Raw genomic sequence first — 20,007 nt, 5'->3', positions numbered from 1 at the left:
TACCAGGGATTGAACCCAGTGACACCTAACCACTAAGCCATATCCCCAGGCCTTCAGCCCTTTTTATTTTTTATTTTGAGACAGGGCCTCACTAAATTGCTGAGACTGGCCTTGAACTTGAGACCCTCCTGCCTCAGCCTCCTGAGCCACTGGGATTATAGGCGTGCACCACTATGCCTGACATACTCATCACTTTGTAATATGCTATTTATCTTATAGATTTACTTGTTTATTGTCTAACCCCTCCAATAACACGTAAGCTTTCTGGGGGCAAAACTTTTTCTGTGTAAACTCTTTTATTTCTAGAACCTTAACTAATACTTGCATGAAGCAGGTGCTTGGTAAATTTTTGGTGAATGAGTGATTTCTCTCTGGTCTCCTACTGGCTGGGCCTCCCCTCCAGTCTGTGCTTCATGCTGCAGCCAGGGGGCCTGTTAGAAACATAAGTGATCATGTCACCTCCTCCCTTAGCACCAGTGAGTGGCTCCCTGTTTCCCAGCCCCAACTCTTTGGGACCAGCTATGGCCTGGGCCCTGCCCATGTCTTCAAGTCGTCTCTTCCTGCTCCACCCTGAAACTCTATGAAAATTTAAACACACCCACCCACACACACAGTCACACACAGTCACACACACACACACTCACATCCACACCCACCCACACACAAACACACACACTCACAAACACACACACTCACACACACCCACACCCACTCACACATACTCTCACACACACACACCCACACACTCACACTCACACACTCACAAACACACACTCACACACAAACACACACTCACACTCACACACACAAACACACACTCACACACGAACTACTCTGCCCTTATGATACGGATCTCCTAGTCTGAATCAACAAGACCCTGGACAAGCACAGATCAACCCAGCTTGTTGTCATTTATTATGTGCAGTAGGAAAGATTTCAGAGTGGTAAATCTGAGAGAGCTGAAGGGGCCTCCATTCATCAGAGCTGAGCTGAGCTGTGGGCCCCTTCCCAGACCCTGTTCCCGACACTCAGAGAGGCAGGTATTTCTGTAGGGCCTGGGAGACAGGGTGAGGTCCTTCCTCCCTGTCCTTCATTCTGTTCTCAAAGTTTCTCCCCAGTATCCACATCTCAGAACTGCGTAAATTCAGGAATGCTGACCAGGAGACAAGAATTCCAGGGAGGTTGGGTGTCCGGAGCAGGTGGAAGCTCTGTCTGTGGCTGCACTGAAGGGGCAGGTGTGGCCTGAGTGGAGACTGGCCAGAAGGGTTCTGCCTTTGCTGAAACTTGGTCTGTGGCATTGGGCAGTCAGATGGCAGGGACCGTTCCTAAGTTAGTTCTGTGAATCACAGTCTAATCACTCAGCAGGGAACAAAGGAAGTGAGGGTGGGATGTAGAGGAGGAAGCAATCAGTTTAAACACATCTGAAGGCATATGGAACTCCAACAGGAGAGAACACACTTTCCTATTTCTGCTATCTCTAACAAGAGTACAAATTTTGAACTCAGAGTTAACAATATCGATGTGAATTATCTATCTATCCATTCTTCCTTTCTTATTAGCATAAGAACCCTGTTGTTAGGTGTACACATTAAATCTGGAATACAAGTTGATATCTCTCATATTCTCTTGTAACTAGCTATGGCTTTGTGACTAAGTTCTGGCTTCCAAGTTATCATGGCACAATGGCTGGAACTCCAGCAGCTATTTTAGACTGTGAAATTATTTGAAGGAAAGAAGCAAGTGCATACGACATGGAGCAGAAAGCTAGGAATTTGGGCTCTGATGACACCTGCAACTTTCACACTGGCGTAGTGTTTCTCTCTTGTATGAAAGTTACCTATCTCCATGCTACTTTCATGTCCAAGAGAAATGCTGGCATCTGGCCAGAGGGCAAAAGAGAGTGGGGGGTGTGGGGTATTGACTTTTATCACAAGCCTTCTCCCTCAATAGGGATATTAATCTATTATTAATCTATGATTAGGCTGAGATTTTCTCCTATGTGAAAATGGACCTATTTGTTATTGATAAGAGTTCCAGTGGCCCTTGCCCAGTAGATATCCATGGAACCTGTGACTATTTCCTTATTTGAAGAAAGGGATTTGCAGATGTAATTAAGTTAAGGCTCTTAAGATGATACCATCCTGAACTACCCATGTTGCCTTAAATTAAATGACAAGTGTCTTTTTGGGAAATGCACAGAGAACAGGTATAAAGTAGAAGAGATGATGTGACCACAAGGACCTATTGATGTGGCCATAAGGCCACAAGTTAAAGAACGTCAATAGCCACCAAGGAGCTAAAGGCAAAGGAACATCCTGCCCAGTTGCCATGCTGACACTTTGATTTCAGACTTCTGGCCTCCAGAGCCATAGACAATGATTTTTGCTGTTTTGAGCCATCGAGTGCGTGGTGATTCGTTATACCAGCTACAGAAAATCAACATGAGTCACTGAGACAATGAAAGTGGCTGAGGTTCCTCAGGGAAGGCTCAGCATCCTGGGAGACCAACGGCTAAGTCTGGCAAAGAAGAACCTGCCCAGGAAGTGGCCAGAGAGGAGGAAAGCAGGCCATCATAGGGCGAGATGAGTGCCAGTATCAAGCACCTGAGGCAGAGCCGAGGTGTGGGTCAGAGCCGAGAACTGGACGGTTTAAACACCAGGGAGGGCAACTTTGACTTTCATCAAAGCATTTTCAGTGGATCAGTGGGAGCAGGAGTGGAGGCAGAGATCTGGGGATGAGCGGGTGTCAGAAAGGGGGAAACAGCCCGGAAACTCCCCCAGGTCTGAGCGTGAAGTGATAGAACAGCTAAAGAAAGCAGAAGGATTCTTTAGATGGCGGAGACTCAAGGATGTTCAGTTGCTGATGAAGAAACAGGAGAGAAAGGAAGGTTGAAGATACGGGGTGACTGCAAAAATAAGGTTCCCAAGCTCCAGAGAAACCCTCCTTCTTCCAAAAATAGATCCCACTACAGGTGAGTAACAAAGGCTGTGGCAGGATGTGGAGGGACCATCCATCCAGTGGCTTCTATTTAGTCTTTAGCGTGAAAGATAAGCTCACCTGCCCAGAAGGATGAGAAAATGTTAGGATTGAAAATTGTGAGAGGAAAAGTGGGGGAAAGGTTCTAAATAGGCTTTGAGAAATGCAAAGAGGCAGGGGAAGGCTGTCTGAACTCTGCTGAGGGCCAGTGAAAGCTGGAAACCAAGAATTTGGTGGCCCCAGCCTGTGTCATTGGGCAAAGGTATCCAGCATCCCTTGATAACCTAGGCCAGTCCAGAGGAGAAAGACACTGGGTGAATTGACACTGGAAATTCCGCAGGCATGTGGGACACCCGGCCAATGGGACCATTGGGAAACTAACAAAAGTGATTGATCAGGTGTACCAAGTCAGGTAAGGTGGATGGGCAAAGAAGAAAATGGGGTAAGGGAAGCTGGTGGCTGAGCTAGACAGAGAGGAGGTCAAAGGGAAATGTTTGCATTTTCAATGTCAGAGATGGAGCAGTTCTGAATGACAAATCCCAGAGCATAGTCAAGGGAAGTTCAAGGACCGAAGTGCAGCGGAAATGACAGTTCCAGGAGATGAAGCAATTAAGGAACTAAGCCGGGTTGGGTGGTGATAGGTCATCATTTATTTTATTGTCCACTTTTGAAAGTGAAGGGAGATGTTATTAATGCATCATCCACCCCAGAATAACCGGCGTGACTCGAGACTGTCCTAAGCCAGCCACATGGTGAGCCTGGTGCTTGGCCTCAGGATGGAGGAAAAGACAGGGCCCTGGAGCGAAGCTATTAGGGACAGGTGTGATTGCAGGCAACTGAGCAGAGCATAGGAAGGTGGCATGGCCCACGCCAAGAGGCTCACCAAGCGAGCTACTCAAGAGGGTTGTTTTAATCTGTATTGTGCTACTGTAACAGAAAGCCAGAGACTGAACACTTTATCAAGAGCAGAATTAGATTTCCTCACAGTTATGGAGGCAGGGAAGGCCAATAGCAAGACGCTGGTATCTGGCCAAGCCCTCATTCTGCATCTTGCAGTGAGGAAGGCCAGAGGGCAAGAGAGAGTGGGGAGTGGGCGGAGGGGTATTGGCTTTTATCACAAGTCCTCTCCCTCAATAGGGACATTAATCTATTATGGGGCAGAACCTTTGTGACCTAGTCACTTTTTTTTTAATGGAATAGAACCAAGGAGCTTGTAAATGCTAGGCAAGTGCTCCACCACTGAGCTACACCCCGAGGTCCTAACCACCTCTTACAGATCCCACTGCACAACCCTGCTGCACTGGGGATCACATTTTCAACCCAAGGGCTTTGGGGACACATTCAAACATAGCCAAAGACAGATATTCAGTGCACAGTGACTGGCCCTGATGGAGCCCCTCTTAAGTCTCTTGAGTTGTTCCAGAACAGATCTGACAATCTGCTGTCTCTCAGTCCAAAGGCTTTCTGAGTTTATTCGTCTGTCCCTTAAGTAAACAGAGGGCCTGCTCTGGTCCAGCCCTGGGTGAGGCTGAGGAGCTTATAGCTCCTTAAGGAACTCACATCCAGTGGTGCTGGTGGGAAGCAGAGGCGGGGAGGGAGGACGGCTATTTTCTGAATGTCATAGTGCCATGTGCACCCCAGAGTTCAGTGTAAAAGAGGGAGTATCTGATGGGTGTGTGAGGGTAGAGGTGGGGTCATTTTCTCATCAGGGTCTTAAAGGGTGAAAGGAGACTGGCAGGGAGGACTGAGTGAGGCTCCTCTTCCCAGGAGGGGGACCAGCACATGCAGAGAACAGAGGCAAGGAAGCCCTTGTACCTGTGGGGAAAGGCCAGCGTCTCACGTTGCTGGAGAGTGGGGTGTCCATGTGGCCTGGGGCTGGGGACCAGGGTGTACCTGCAATTTGGGTAGAGAGGTGGTCAGGAGTCAAATACAGAAAAGGTCTTGGATGCTATGCCCATTGGGCATTTATTCAAGGGGATAGAAAGACTCTGAGTGGAAAGGAAGGCCACAGGTGACCCAGGAAGCAGTCTCCACAAGCTGGCTTCCCTTCTGTTTTTTTGGTGTAGATAAGGCTTTCTCAAAATAATGTAGATCTGCCACTCAGCTTTAGGGTGGGCATTTTAATTCCCATCTCTCAAACAGGCATCCCACAAGCTGAAATATAGACGAATTCCAGAATGATTCCTCCCAAGCACCGTCCTCCACAGAGGAACACACTACTGTTTGGCGGCTGTCTCAAGTGGCCAGGCATCTTCTGAAGTGGCCAGGGGCCCTGGAAACCTGGGGTCCCCCACAAGGTAAGGCTTGCTGAGAGGCCACTAGGAAACTGTATATGACATGCCCCTCCCTTCTTCTCTCCCCCCTCCCTCCCTTCCTCCCTCCCTCCCTTCCTTTCTTCCTTCCTTCCTTCCTTCTTTTTAGGAAAGTGGATATGAAATTGGAAGGAGGGGAAGAAGGGACTGCACGCATGGTTCCAGTGTGCAGAAGGGTCTGTCCTTACTCCACTGCTTTTCTGAAGATGGCTGAGAGCCTACTAGGCCTGTTCTTGGGACTTTGAGTAGCCCAGGGGTCTGCAGGTGCCCAGGCCACACACAAGCCCTAAGCCCTGACATCCAGTCCTGCACCTTGTGCCCACCTCACACCTTCTAGCAGCCGTGGATCCACGTAGGTGCTCTCTGAGGGTCTTCCAGAGACAGGGTCTTCAGAGGATCCTGCCCTCCCAGCATCATCCTGGGGTTCCAGCAACTGCAGGGAGGCCAGTGTCACATAGCTAGAAAGGGAGCAGTCTCCAAAGACACAAGTGGCTCCCCACCATTCAGAGCCTGCATGCAGTGATAGGCTGAGCTCCCCTTCTGGCACTATCCTAAAAGCTGGTCAAGAGCCTGGGGGTGAGGGCCTGGAGTGGTCAGGCCGCCCTTATAGTGTTGCCATCTGGGCTTTGCAAGACATCTGGGACTAGTGAGGGTGAAATCTTGTTGGTGTTCACCAAACTGTGTGCCCTGGCAACAAGGGGCTGCCACTGTAAGACACCAAGGTACCGTGCGGTGGCACTGGGTATAGTATAACCGCTTTTCTAATTCTGAGTCATGATGAAGATTAGCAAGTGCCCTGGAAGGGTGGGCAAAAGGTTGAGATGGCAAATATGTTTCATCTCGTGGGCCCTTGTTCGTGGTGACCAGGAGTGCAGCGTCCAGGAGGAAGATAAGTCAGGTCCGGGCAGGAGGTCTGCATTCAGCATGTTGGTCCCTGGTGGGGGAGGGGACAGGCGCTGGCAAGGAGAGTATTTGCCATTTTACCCTCTGCTGTAAGCTGATACCTTCTGTGTCAACACACAGTCCAAAGGCACCTAATACCCGCCCAGGCACAGAGGACAGGGAATCACAGCCCTGCCGGGGTATGCTTTGCTGTTTCCTCCTGATGCAGGGGGCAAAGGCAGTTCAAGTAGATGGGGGATTCCTTTGCAGGACACCTCACCATGAGGTGTTTTTCAGAGAAAGAGGCAGCATGGCTTTGCACAGCCCTGTGCAGCCACGACTTCTCTGCTCACCTCTGCCGCACAGGCCCAAATTGAAGGCTGATGCCCTCACACAGATGGCCCGCTTCTTCTTCTCCCTCAAGCTTCTCCTGCCCCTTCACAGCTCAGAGCTCTTGATTTGAGACTCCACCACATGCCTGTCAAACCTGCTGCCCCGGCAACTTAGAGGCAGACATATCCCTGCTCGCTCTTTCCCATCTCCCTAGATAAACGGCCTACGACTATGACTGAGATGACCGGACCACCCTTCCCTCAGCACCAGCCGGCTGCTCAGATCCTCCTTCAATCCTGTTAGTCCCTGGAGAAGTAAGTAGGCATGTGACACACATTTTTATTTGTTGACTGGGCAGAGACCTGCTCAAGGACACTCGCCCACGTGTCTTTTCTCCAATCATCTTGTATCCATTGTCCAATTCTGGGGACTATGAGTGGTTGGAGTCACCAAAACAGCAGGCAGGGACTAGAGGTTCACTTGCAAGGCTTTTTCCACCAGCTGTGAGGTCAACATCTGGGACCAAGGTGTACCTGCAATTTGGGTAGAGAGGTGGTCAGGAGTCAAATACAGAAAAGGTCTTGGATGCTATGCCCATTGGGCACTTATTCAAGGAGATGGAAAGACTCTGAGTGGAAAGGAAGGCCACAGGTGACCTAGGAAGCAGTCTCCACAAGCTGGCTTCCCTTCTGTTTTTTTGATGTAGATAAGGCTTTCTCAAAATAATGTAGATCTGCCACTCAGCTTTAGGGTGGGCATTTTAATTCCCATCTTTCAAATAGGCATCCCACAAGCTGAAATATAGAAGCCTCCTAGGAGCCTGCCAGATTGGAACCCATGAAGGAAGAACTAGAATGTGGTTAGAAGCAGGTGGCTTAGTGGTTGACTCTGGCAAAGTCCCTTTCTTGTTTGGGCCTTTGTGCCTCCTCCCATGTAAAATGAGGGATTGGGCTAGAACCTCTGACATTTTTTTTTCTATGCAAGCTTTCTCGGTTTGTACATGATAGGGTAGGAAGGCACAGAGTCTAGGCTGGCCCAGTCCTCTGGTCTGGTACCTAGTTAATCACACCCACCACCCCCATCCCATAGGACATTTTGTCTCTGGAAGAGCATATGTCCCCAGCAGCCTGCTGAGAGGCCGACCTCAGGTCAACCAGTTGTTATCTAGGCCAACTGCTTGTAAATTGCTCACATTAATTGATCACCTACTGGGTACAGAGCTCAAGAGTTGAGCAGGTTTGCTGTGGTCAAGAGGAGAAGAGTACCAAACCAAAGAAGCCATTTAGGCTTCAAAGGGGAGCTAACTGGCCTCCCTTCCATCCACCGCTCTACACCCCTCCATCCAGTCATCAAACCACCTCATAATTCCCCACCATCCACTATCTGTACACCAGTGTCTGTGTAGGAACTATGGGAAGAGGGAGGAGAAAAAGAGGCAGGGCCCATTAGCGGGGTCCCCAGGTATGACAAGTACCCTCTGAGGACAGGGAAGGACCAGAAAGGCATCTTGCAGTCTCAAGCTGACAAGCTGATGGAAGTATTATTTTATGTCCAGCACTTTGGTTCTTCACCAATCCTATCACTACCTATTTATTGTCCTATACCTGCCTGGTCCCTGAAGGAATTTGGATTTGTAATCCACACTAGGGAAAAATTTCAGCATTTGACATAACAAGGCTACCTTCATCCAGAAGAAAAACAGAGTGGGGGCAGAGTGGGCTCCAGGATGGGGCTGGGTGACTCAGGGTCTCCTATGGGCTTCCCAACTGCTTGCTTGTGCAGTTGGAAAATATCACCTCTTTGAAAAGCAGTTTTCTTTTTATAAAATCTAGGGAAGATCTGCACTGTGGCTCCCTTCCCTCTATCTTTGGGAGCTCAAAGACAGTAGCAGAGTTCCAGAGATGACCCCCAATATTTCTAAGATTAAAATGGCTTTCACATTTATTTCCAATAATCTTGTAACTCCTCTTGAAAGGAACAGGCTTAACACTGTGATGTAGATGTCTTTGATGAATAATACTGAGATATGATTGGTATATGTGTTATCATTTGCCTTAAAAATTGCAAATTGTTTGATAGACAAACTCAAAAGATGGAGATCTGAGATCAAAGGTGTTCTTGGTTGTTGGGACTGGGTAGCACTTGGTCACCACTGAAAGTCATTCTGGTCCAAGCATCCATAGATGTGCTCAGCTGCCTTGCCTGAAAGGTAATGGGAGAAATCCTCCGGGAGCAGGTGGTCTGGTGGAGAGCTGACCTGCAAGATACATTTTTGGCTTACCAAACCGGAGCTGGTAAACTCACAAATATCCCCAGCGTTAGCATTAGGACCATCCCATTTTACAGAGGAGAAAACAGGCTCTCTTGCAGTCAGGCGTCACTCTGAGGTCACTCAGCTGGAAGGTGGCCGAGCTGGCACTTAAAGGCTGAGGGGAACGGCTCCAGAGCCCGACTGGAGGTGGGAGAGGTGACTCCGATCCCTGCCAGGAGGGCAGTTCCGCTGCGTGGGCTCAGTGAGGCTGAACCTTGCTGCTAGGTCCCCAGAGCTGGCGCCGGTGCTAACTACCCGGCTCCTGAGAAGGCTAAAGCCTGGGGGCTTCGGGAGGTGTCAGACCAGGGCGGGGCTCCCCCAGGCGAATCTTGGTTCTGAGGAGTAATGGGCCCCACGCTGGAGTCCTGGCGACTGGCCAAGGGACTGGGGCGGGTTGAGAATAGCGCCGAGGTGGAGGAGAGGGGCGAGAAGCGAGGCGGGCCCACAGTCGAAATAGGAGAAGGGAGAGAGGGAGGAGGGAAGGGGGCGGGGAGTCTTTCCTGGGGCAGGAACCCGGGCCCCCCTTGGCGCAGCCGGCCCGCAAAGCGATTCTGCAGATGGAAGGAATTAAGTGGGAGGGGAGGGTCCTACGGTGATAGCAAGAGAAGGGAGGTAGAAGTGTGTGTGTGGGTATGTGTGTGAGAGAGAAAGAGGGGTGAGGGACAGAGAAGAAATGATCAAACTGGACATAAGTAGAAGATACCGGAGAGGGAGAGAAGGAGACCGACGGACAGGGACAGAATAACCGAAAAACAGATCAACAGCGAGAAGAGAGACACTGAAGAGAGAGAAAGAAGGAAAAGCAAGTGAAAATGAAGTATTTGGAGAGGACTCGAAAAGAAGTGGAAGAGAGCGGACAGTAGGGATTAGGCGGGGCAGTACCGAGCGCCAGTGGTGGCCGGGCTGGGGGCGGAGGGCGTGCGAGGGGGGCCGTCCAGGGGCGGGGCCTACGCTGCGCTACATGTGTAGTTGAGCCTCCTTTCCCCATTCTCCCCACCCTGCTATCCCATATTCAATGAGACAGCCAATGGAGGAAGAGGACGGGGCGGAGTCTCTGTGGACCCCACCCTGGGAGCGGCCGCCGGAGGGGTCAGCACTGAGGCAGATAGCGGATCCCGGGCGGGGCGGGGAGGGGCGGGCGGCGAGAGGGGGCGGGCCCAAAAGTTTCCTGCCCAACTTTCGCTGCCTCCTTCCTCCGCCCGCGCGCGCCCCGGCTGCAGTCGGGGGGAGGCGGTGGCGGCGGCGGCTGCGGGCAGCGCTCGGGGCGCAGGGCATAGGACGCGAGGCGATCGCCGTCGGGGCTTGGGCGGCTGGCAGTGGGCACAGGCTCCCCGGTGCCCGCCCCTCCGCTGGGAGGGGGGCGCGAGCGGGCGGCCGGGGAGGGGCCGGCACAGCCGCGGCAAAATGAGCCTGCTGTCGGCCATCGACACGAGTGCCGCCTCGGTGTACCAGCCCGCCCAGCTGCTCAACTGGGTCTACCTGTCGCTGCAGGACACGCACCAGGCTAGTGCCTTCGATGCCTTCAGGCCAGAACCGCCCGCCGGCGCCGCGCCCCCGGAGCTGGCCTTCGGCAAGGGCCGCCCGGAGCAGCTGGGCTCGCCCCTGCACTCCAGCTATCTCAACAGCTTCTTCCAGCTGCAGCGCGGAGAGGTGGGTGCCCCCGCGCGCTCCCGCCCTCCGCCCCACTGCGCCAGACCGTTTCCTATCTGCCCGGCTCTTCCTGGCCTGGCCCCGGCCGGCTCCTCATTGCCCGACCCGGTTTGGCTCGACTTCGTTCAGCTTTGCCAAACTTGCCGCCCGAAGTCCCTGGGGCGCCGGGAGCGCGTCACCTCCCGTCAGAGTACGGCTGGGAGCAGCTCAGGCCCGGGCAGAGCCCTCCCGCCCCCTCTCCCAGCCTGGGAGCCCTGCTCGAAGCAGGCTGAGGCGGGGCAGGGGGGGTGTCTCCGGATTCTTTCCAGACAGCCGGGGTGCGGCCAGGGCGGGGAGCCCCTTCCAAGTGACTTTCCCTCGCCCAATCCTATACCCCTCCTGGCGATCGCGGACTGAAACCCAGTGCAGATTCTGCTCCGAACTCCTCTTGGAAAGGCCTAAAATCTTTTCTCCTCGACCTCCGGAGGTTGCCGACCCGAGGGGCGCCCTGGAGAACAGTGACTCGCCCAGAGGGTTTTTCCTGCTGTTCCCACACAGGGACCCTCCAGATCCATCCTTCAGCTTCTTGGCCCTCCCCCAGCCACATAGGAAGTGGTTTTTGAGGGCTTGACCCCGCAGACTGCGCTGTCCTCTGCCCTCCCAGCCTGGAAGGAAATGAAAGGGAAATCCTTAGAGGGAGTGGGGGAGGACTAGATAGGGGGAGCAGTTCCAGCTGCCCAGCGCCTTCCCCAGAAACCTGGGCCGCCTATGTCGCAAAGTCTGCCTGTTTGGTGGATTCAGTTACAAAGTCTACCGGGCAGTGCCTCTTCCCCAGCTAGATAAACACACAGATAGCCATGACCTCTTAGAACCTTTTGAGGGGTCTTCTCCAGAGCCTCCCCAGATTCCACTCCCCTCTCCTGCTGGACTTCTCATGCACTCCCCACTTACTCCAGCCTTATTTGAGAATTGCAGACAACCATCACTGGCTTTCAGTTGTCCATCTTGTGGCGGCTGTCTGCAAAGAAAGGTGCAGAGGTGTTTGGGGGCCATACATGAGGGTCACTTTCACTTTCTCTGGAGAGTCAGAGTTCTGAGAAGGTTGGGGAAGAGGGCCTGTTTATGCCAGGGAGTGCCAGGGTATATGGAGGAGGCAGAGGGTCACCCTTTCTGGTCTCATAGATGTGTTTGGCCATTATTTACCAGAGGATTCATGGACACATAAAATCCTGGCCTAAGGCCAGCACCTCCTGAATTGCTCTGTGGACCTGTGTGACTAGAACTGGCGTGGGGAGACTGAACATGGTAGAGAGAGATGAGTCTGGAAAAGCACCCTTTGGTACCAGGCATTTGTATGCCAGAGAGTAAAGCACTGTCTTTGGGGGAGGAATGGCTCTTAGCTGGGGATCTTTCTTGTAAGAGACTTTGCCACCTCTCAGGGAACTGGATTCAGGTACAGTGACTTCGGAAAACTGTGGAGTGGTTCCTCAGTGCCTGGATGTTTCCCGTTGTTGATTCTCTTACCAAACATTTTTTCAGTTCTGTGTGGGTCCATGGGCCTTTGTGGGCACAGGCTAGTGGAGGCCACAGATCAGTAGGCAGATGAGACAGTGTGTGTGAATGGTGAGGAATTTGGTGGGGAGCCATGGTAGCAGGTGATTGAGTGGCGGTACCATGATGGCAGGGGGTGAGTAGTGGTGATGGGTATGTGCCCCAAGAGTGTCTTATCCAGGGAGAAGATTGTCATTACCTGTGGATCAAGCAGGGTCCCTTCTCAGTCCCTACTATCCTCCTTCCGTTCCCACTGTATGATGGCCTTGTTCTCTACATGTGGGTCTCTGCTAAGTGGTCCTGGGAGTTTGGGGCCCTTAGGAGTCCCCTGTAGGAGTGGGATGTTGTGCCTCTTCTTGGAAATTTCTGGCCTCCAGGATCCCAGTGGTAGCTCAGTGAGAGCTGTCTGCTGTTGTTTCTGTGACTCAGTTTCCCCATGAAGAGGCCCAGCAATGCGGAAGAGCAGATAAAGGGCCAATGGTGGAATATTCTTTCATGGCTGTCTTCAGGGAGCTTCCTGACCCTCTCTGGGTCTCAGATTGCCCGTCTGTTAAAGTTAGCCTCTTGTCTCCCAGGGTAGTGTGTCTGAGACTGGAAACCTGTACAAATGAGGGAGAATGTGCCTGCAGGGGGCTGGGCTGGGGAGCCCAGAAGGGCTTCTCTTATGCTCACAGGCCAGTGGCTTCCTTGGATGGGATAGAGGGCTGTGCCTGCAGATCCGGAAGGCTCTCTTGGCTTCAGGCTCCCTTGTCCTCACCCCCCCCCTCCCTCTGCGCCTCTTAAACCCTCTCAGAGCCCCAGCTGTGCTTTGGGGACAGGCCTTTCCTGCGTACAGGGCTTAGCTGGTGACCTAATATGGCTTCAAAATAGCAACTGGCTGAGAAGGCAAGAAGAAATACCCCCCACCTCAATGCCACCATGGGGCTAGTCAGAGAAGCATCAAGTCCTGTGTGGGCTGGAGGGGACTCTATGAAGGGACCTAGGGGCCCAGAAACGTTGCCATTCTGTGCAAGGCCTGGCAGGCCTGGTGGCAGTGCCTGCGGATGTGACTTGCATGCTGACCGCTGACCACAGCCTGTCTGCGCCAGCCCCTGTGCCAAGAGCCCACCCCCTCCTGCACCACCCCCAGGCTGCTCCCACCACAATAGCAAAACACCATGAATGCAGCTGGCATGGGGGGTGAGGACATGGGGGCACAGAGGCCCATTGTACCCCTGGAACCTCAGCCATGGAAGCTGAAGATAAGCCAAGGGTTCTGAGTGGCACTCTGGCCCTGGGAACAGAAAGGGAGATGGCAGAGTTCACATGTAAGTGTAGGGGCAAGTACCAGCAGGTGACCTAAGGCAGAATAGGCACCTCATACAGTTTCTCAAAAGACCTCTGGGTCCACACACCAGGCCCCGTGAATCCTCCGTTTCAGAAACCTGATCTGTGGCAACAAGTATGTCTTTGGAGAGTGACTGGGCCTTGGCTAAACCCCTCCTTTCTCTCCAGGTGCCCTGGAAGGCAGTTCTTAGGAGTGGGGGTTGGGCTGCATGGGGGTCCTCCCTGCCAAGTTCTGTTTGGAATTTAAATTCACAGCAGTGTAGGGACTGTGGGATTCTAGTTCTGCAAAAAGTAGAGTTAAGCATTACTTTTGAGTCCCTTGGAGTCATACCCAGGTCCTGTCCTGGCTAATTCTTGTACCCCTACCACCACCACCATCATTGGGAACAATATGGCTGTCCCTCTCCGTTCAGTTTGGATTATCAGGGCAGTCTTTTTCTTTCCCTTTTCCTCCAGGGACAGAAGTAGCTGGGAAGCATAACCCTACTGTCAAGCGATCTGTACTTTGTGGGTGATGGGGGAAGGGATTTGGGATCAAATTTGTTTGGAAAACACCATGCTGTCTTTTCTTGGATTCATACAATGCCTGCTGGCACTGTCCTGAAAAATCCTACAGAATAAAACACAGTAACCATTCTTCAGCCCAGCATTTTCCATACCTATTTAACCAGAGAACATCTTTGACACAAGACACCTGCCAGTGTTCTTCTAGCATCTCCAGACGCTCCAAGGAGCCAGACAGCTCCTTCCTCATTGCATAGATCCAAACTAGGAAGCTCTTCCTGGAGCATAAGTTTGGGAGCCCTCCTAGGTTCTAGCATCATCTTCTTGAGCGTCATAGGTCCCTTCCTCTTTGCCTCTGTGGTCCCTCTGTTGGAAATTTGGGAATGGCAGCAAGGAAGTAATGAGGCACCCCAGGACCTTTAACGATTCTGCAGACACAGCTGAGAGACCTTAGAGGAGCAACTATACTGACCTGCTTTAGAAGGTCCTACCTTTGACACTTTCCCCGAGAGTTTAAATGTGTCACCAGTGCCTGCAATGGATGGAGATGAGCCAAAGGGCCACCAGTGTGGATATGTGAAATGAAGCCCCACTTCTGCCTAAGGTGGAAGTTTGCCTGGCAGGGGCTGAGAGTGGTCTCCAGGGACTAAGATTGATTCCCAGCAGCCTTTGTGGTCTCTATGGGATAGGTGGGAAGGGAGTCAGTCCCAGGGCTGGGGAGGAATGGCCATCGTAGCCCAGCCAGGAGCTGGGAAGCTGATCAGTGACTCAGACAAGGAGGCCCGCAGTTGGGAGTCTGCTGGCCAAAGCAGTCTGACCCTCCTTCCACCAGATTTATTTGACTGGGCGAGCACAGGCTAAGAAGGGGGCCACCCCTCATAGGTCTTCTGAGTCAGGTGGGAGGGAGGAAAGCAGGCAGCATTAGTAATTTGTAATCAGCCAGGTGCTGTCGGTGGTCTGTACTCAGGTGGCACTTTAATCTGGGCATCTCTTTCCTCATAACTCCCATTTTATAGAAGGCAAAATTGAGGCCTGGCAAATCACCCAGCAAGCCAGTGGCAGAGCCAGACCCAAACCTCTTCTGGGTTCCATTCAGGACTTGTGTCTGTGGCTCAGCCTGCAGCCGGTCCCCCAGTTGGCTCTCATCCAGATCATTCTCTACCCTTCCCCTGCAGGGCAGGCAGTAACCAGGGTCTCTTGTCAAGCTGTGGTGCCTTTGACATTTTGTCCTGAATCCTTGAGGTTTGAGGAGTGGTGGGCATAGTTGTGGGTGCTGGGTTTCTTCCCATGTCCTTTTTCCTGGCTTAGGAAAAGCAGAGGAGATGGACACAGGGAACCTCTAGTACTTTTGTGCCTGTACCGCAGCCTGTGCATGGCAGGCTTGTGGTCCAGATGGGGAAACTAAGGCATAAAACTAACAAAAATGATGCATCCAGAAAGTCAGCAGCTGACCCAGGGCTCCAGCCTAGGACCAGGACACCTGCTGTGCCCTATGTGTGTAGATGAAGCACACTCAGTTCTCCTCTGGCCAGCCTGGTCATCCCCAACCCTTGTCCAGTGGACAGATCCAATATATTTCTTCCTTTTAAAATATTTTTTTAGTTGTCAATGGACATTTATTTTATTTATTTATATGTGGTGCTGAGAATCAAACCCAGGGTCTCACACTTGCTAGGCAAATACTCTACCACTGAGCCCCAGCCCCAGCTCTCCAATATACTTCTTATGGCACAAGTGGTTGTCCTTCTTCCAAGAGGCTTTGCCTGGCTGCCGTGGGGAGCAGCCCTCCCTCCAGTTGCTATGGTCTGGGGACAGGTGAGTTGTAGATATTTCTTCTAACACAGCATGTCTTAACAGCTGGTCTTGTGGTGCAGTAGGCAACAGGTGTATCTATCTCAATAGCTAGATTGTCAGCACTCTGAGATCGGGAATCTTGTCTTTTTCCACTTAGCAGTTCTAGTATCTGATGCTCAGTGAGTACCGGTACTATGGATGGGTGGGTGGGTGAAGAGAGGACTTGAAGCCTCTCCCCTCCTCCATGTTCAGTCTTGACTATGTGAATGCTCTCCTTAATCTCTTAGCTTCTTATTTCATTTCAAGTAGGAAATGTTTATTGAATAGTTTGATTAATTGGAATGAGCTGACTTGGGAGATCGTGAAGTCCTGCCCCAGAGGTGTCCCAGCAGAGGCACAGATGACTGATAGTCCTGACCTTGTTTGGGATGGACTTCTTTGAGAATCTGAAGACAGCTGAAGTCCTTGTTGTCAGCACAGGGCACAGAGCACCAGCATATGTGCATGCGTGTTCATGCGGATTCATGAGTGATTTCAGATGGAGCGGGTCATGGACACCCTCATGGGATCATGGATCCCAGTTCCAGGGCCCCTGCTATAGAGACTGCAGACCTCAATGATACCTGGGACTGGATAAATATTGGGACCCTTTCCAGTCCTGGGATTCTTATTCATGCTTTGTGCTTTCATTTGACAAATATGAATAGAAATGAGAGGCACCTGGTCCCCAGGGCAGAGGTCAGAAGAGTCGTGAAACACAAGTACCTGTCAGGTGCATGGTGACCCTGATGGGGGCCGGGGGAACCAAGGCAGGGAAGAGAGCGTCCCCTGAGTCCTTTCTGCTTTGTCCCGCTGCTGCTGTCTGCTCCCCTGTTCCTGGTCCTGTCCCCATTTCTCTCTGCCCACTTCTCTCTTCAGAAAGAGCTTGTCCGTGTTGATTAGGTCAGAATCTTCTCATGGGCACTGGCGGTGCCCAGGGAGCCGTGCTTACATGTGCTGGGTGAGTGGGCCTCCAGGAGGTGACAGTGGCCAGCCCTGCCCCCTCCTGACCCTCAGGTCAGCTTTAGATCTCGGAAACTGAAGGTCTGGGGCTGGGGCTGAGTGTGGCCTCTTTTCAAAGGCTGGGAAACCCTCATTCAGGCTGTGGTTTTCCTTTGGGCCCAGGGCTGTCTCCGGTCCCTGAGGCCAGCCATGGCCACCTGTGGGTGTGTCCTGTGCACTTGCTTGACTCCAGACGGGCCCTAGGGATAGAAGAAATGCAGGTCCCCTAGGGAGAAGGGGTGAGTCATTTGTGAAATGAATGATGTCTTGTCTGAAGCAGGAGCATGGGTGTGTGCCGCCACGGTGAGGGGCGTGGGGTGGTTCGGGGGAGTAAGAGAGCAGTGGTCTGCTGTCAGAGGAGCCTCCTGTGAGGGGGGCAACTCAGCTTTGCTTCTGCCCGGCTCTTCGGCACTGTCCTGCCCACATCCAGGCCCTGGGCACTGCAGGGCTCTCCCTCGCCTTCCTGCATGCTGCTCCCCAGCTCTGCCTGCTGTCCCCGCTGTCCCTGCCTGTCTCTTGTCCCATCTCTGTGCAGCTCTTTTCCCTCTGGGCTGCTCTCAGAGTCCTGCTCCCACCTCTGTCAGCTCCTGCCTGCCCTCGCCTTCCACGGTGCCCTCCCTCTGTCCCTGGGGCACAACCCCAGCTTGGCAGGCACGCTCTGGTGAGGCCTGGAGTCAGCCCTGGAAATCTCTGCCTCTGCGCTCCATATTCCACAGTGCAGCCACCATCTCTGGGGTCCAAAACTCTCAGGCAGCCCAGAAAAGCTGGTGTCTCATCTTGCCAGGGCCAAGGGGCTTAGCATATGATGTCACACCTGGCATTTTCCTCTGGCTCCCCTTCCTGTAGGGAAAGCCAAGCCTCGGAGGCTGCGTGGAAGCTGAAATATCATAGGCCAACACCTATTGGCTGTGTTACCTTGGGCAAGTTACTCAGCCTTTCTGAGTCTCAGTTTCCAGCTCTGTACAATAAAACCAACCTTGCTCACCTAAATGTGTTTTTGCCAGGCAAAGGGAAATGAAGGAAAAGATCTAGTTACGTACTCACACTCTGTACAGTTAGAACAAACTGTAGCATCATCCCATCCGATCTTACCCATCAGTCAAGTGAGAGCCTTGGAGAAGTCCCAATAACAGGCAGGAGTGTGATATTCAGTCCCCCATATATGATGTAAGGTCCCCAGGCTTTCTGCTGCTAGCTGATGGGGTCACTGACCCAGGGAGGAAGGAGATGTGGCCTCTTTTCAGAGGCTGGCAACATCCTGGAAGCTTCCACCCAGCATGTGGGGCTGATCATGTGGGGCTGATGTCCAGCAGTGCCCAGAGCAGCCCAACCAGTTCACGAAAACTCTGAGGCCCAGCCTAAAGCCTTCAAGGTGTGACCTCACCAGGCCAGTGGGGCTCTCAGGCCCTTCCCCACCTTGGACTCTGCTGCACCCAGGACAGTAACAGGTGTAAGAAGCAGCAAAACTCATCTGCTCCCTGGGGTGCAGAAGACACAGAATCTTGCCTTCGGGGACATCCAGCTTTGTGGGACAGGAGGAGACAGGAGATCAGAGCCTTGGAGTCAATTGCAGGCAGAGTCAGGACAGAGTTGAAGGCCTAGGGAGGTCCCTAGAGGAGAACAGCAGCACACGGGCAGCAGGGCCTCCTTTGCACCCTGTTCCTGGAACCTGAGGCCTGAATCAAGGGGAGGGGTGGGTCCAGGCTGATGGGAGCCAGACCTGGAGCTAAGTCCCAGGGGGGCTTGAGTGGAAGGGCTTTGTGGGAAGCGGCAGCGTGTGCAGAGCCACAGGGAGAAAAGCAGAGTTGTCCTGTGGGGACCCTGACAGGGCCAGTTGGCCGTTGCAGAGGTGGGATCGACTGATAGAGGCTTCTGTGCCCGCTTTGTCGACCACCTGCAGATGGCAGGATGGGTGCCATCAGCATGTTGCACTCTGGGGCATCCCTCAGGACCTGCTGTTTGTACCCAAAGATCTCAGGACCGTAGGGACAGTCCAATGTGCCCTCCTTCCTGCTGCTCCATTTTATGTTTTGCAGATGGGAAACCCAAGAGGCCAGGCCCTGACCTCTGCTCTGTCCAGTCCCTGCAGGCCGGGAAACAGCCAGGACTTGCCTTTCACCTCCATGGCCTGAGCTCAAGCGGGGCTTTGGAGAGGAAACCACCCGCTGCCCCGCCCGCCCTGCACTGGCTGGGCAGGCGGCCCTCCCTGCCCTGTATGGCTGGGTCTGCCTCCCTCTGCTGCCTCTCTGGGCCTCAGTTTCTCCATCTGTAACATGGGAATGAAGTCAGGTCAGCTGAGCACTCTATCCTTTCAGCTTATAGGTGGTGTTTGTCTTGAATTGGGCTAGGGACAGAGAGCTGCACAGTCCTTGGGGATAGACTAGAGGACACTGGAGGTCGGGGAGCCGAGAGGACCTCCCTTCTCTGCCTGTGGAGCAGTCTCTGAGTAGGGGTGAAGCTGTGACCCTATGGTGGGGTGGGTGGGGCGTTGAGCTGCCAGGCAGGGCAGACTGCTCCGAGGCCTCTGGCTGCCCAGGATGCCCGAGGGGCCACTGTGAGCAGGGGAGCATGGCCACAAGGTGGGGACAGGACTTTTTTCCAGGGTGTAATTAGTGCACTTTTGGACATCCACCGAACTTCCCCTTCCTCTTGACAGTTCCCTGTCCAAACAGATCTGATTCCTGTGGACTTGCTTAAATCTTCTCCAGAAAAAAAAAAAAAAAAGAAAAGAAAAAGAAAAAGAAAGAAAAAGGAGAATAAGAGGGTTGTTATTTGTGAAATTGCACTTCCCAGCCATGAGGGTGAGTCACACCATTTGGAGCCTCAAGTTTCTTGTTTGGATGAACTTTTCTCTAAGGGGCTGGGACCATGCTGGGCTCCATCTGGCTGATTGGGGGTGGGGGTGGGGGTCTGCAGAGAGCCTTGGAGGGAAGATAAGGAGAGGCCTGAAGGTGGAGAAGTCCAGGCTCCAGAGGGCTGGACCTGGCTGCTGGCACCAGAATAGCTTGGGGAGCTGGGGGGAAATGCAGATTTAGGCTGGGGGAGGGGAGAGCAGGGAGTTAAAGTCTGCCGGGTGCAGAGTTTCAGTTTGGGAAGATGGAAATGTTCTGGAGGTGGACGGTGGCCACGGTTGCACAACAGTGTAAAGGCTCTTCATGCGACTGAGCTGTGCACTTTAAAATGGTGACTTTGGTCATGTGTATCTTGCCACACAGGGAAACATGCAGATTCTGGGCCCTCCCATGCCAAGTGGCTGCTTTGGTGGGTCTGACATGGGGTCCAGAGAACTGTTTGTGTTACAGGTTTCCCAGGCTCTCCAATACAAGTTTGAACTCACTCATTTAATCT

At 52.8% G+C, this 20,007-nt stretch overlaps 1 protein-coding gene and 1 long non-coding RNA gene across 3 annotated transcripts in view; one reads left to right on the top strand and one right to left on the bottom strand.

The window, feature by feature from the left end:
* Window positions 1-386: 386 nt before the first annotated feature.
* On the bottom strand, window positions 387-5,775 carry LOC144254867 (uncharacterized). The gene is made up of 3 exons (XR_013343619.1): window positions 5,619-5,775; window positions 4,792-4,869; window positions 387-431 (listed from the first exon to the last, which is right to left on the bottom strand). It is a non-coding gene; the product is annotated as an uncharacterized LOC144254867 (long non-coding RNA).
* A 4,259-nt stretch (window positions 5,776-10,034) lies between these two features.
* Zcchc24 (zinc finger CCHC-type containing 24) overlaps window positions 10,035-20,007 on the top strand; it is a 55,621-nt gene continuing 45,648 nt past the window's right edge. For both annotated transcript variants that reach the window (XM_077798566.1, XM_026390284.2), the window contains exon 1: window positions 10,035-10,464. In XM_077798566.1, coding sequence (XP_077654692.1) covers window positions 10,219-10,464 — 246 coding nt within the window. In that variant the 5' untranslated portion in view covers window positions 10,035-10,218. The remainder of the gene's footprint in view (window positions 10,465-20,007) is intronic.

Source organism: Urocitellus parryii, chromosome 5, assembly GCF_045843805.1.
Source record: "Urocitellus parryii isolate mUroPar1 chromosome 5, mUroPar1.hap1, whole genome shotgun sequence".
Classification (NCBI taxonomy): domain Eukaryota; kingdom Metazoa; phylum Chordata; class Mammalia; order Rodentia; family Sciuridae; genus Urocitellus; species Urocitellus parryii.
This window is presented reverse-complemented; position numbering and strand designations above follow the sequence as displayed.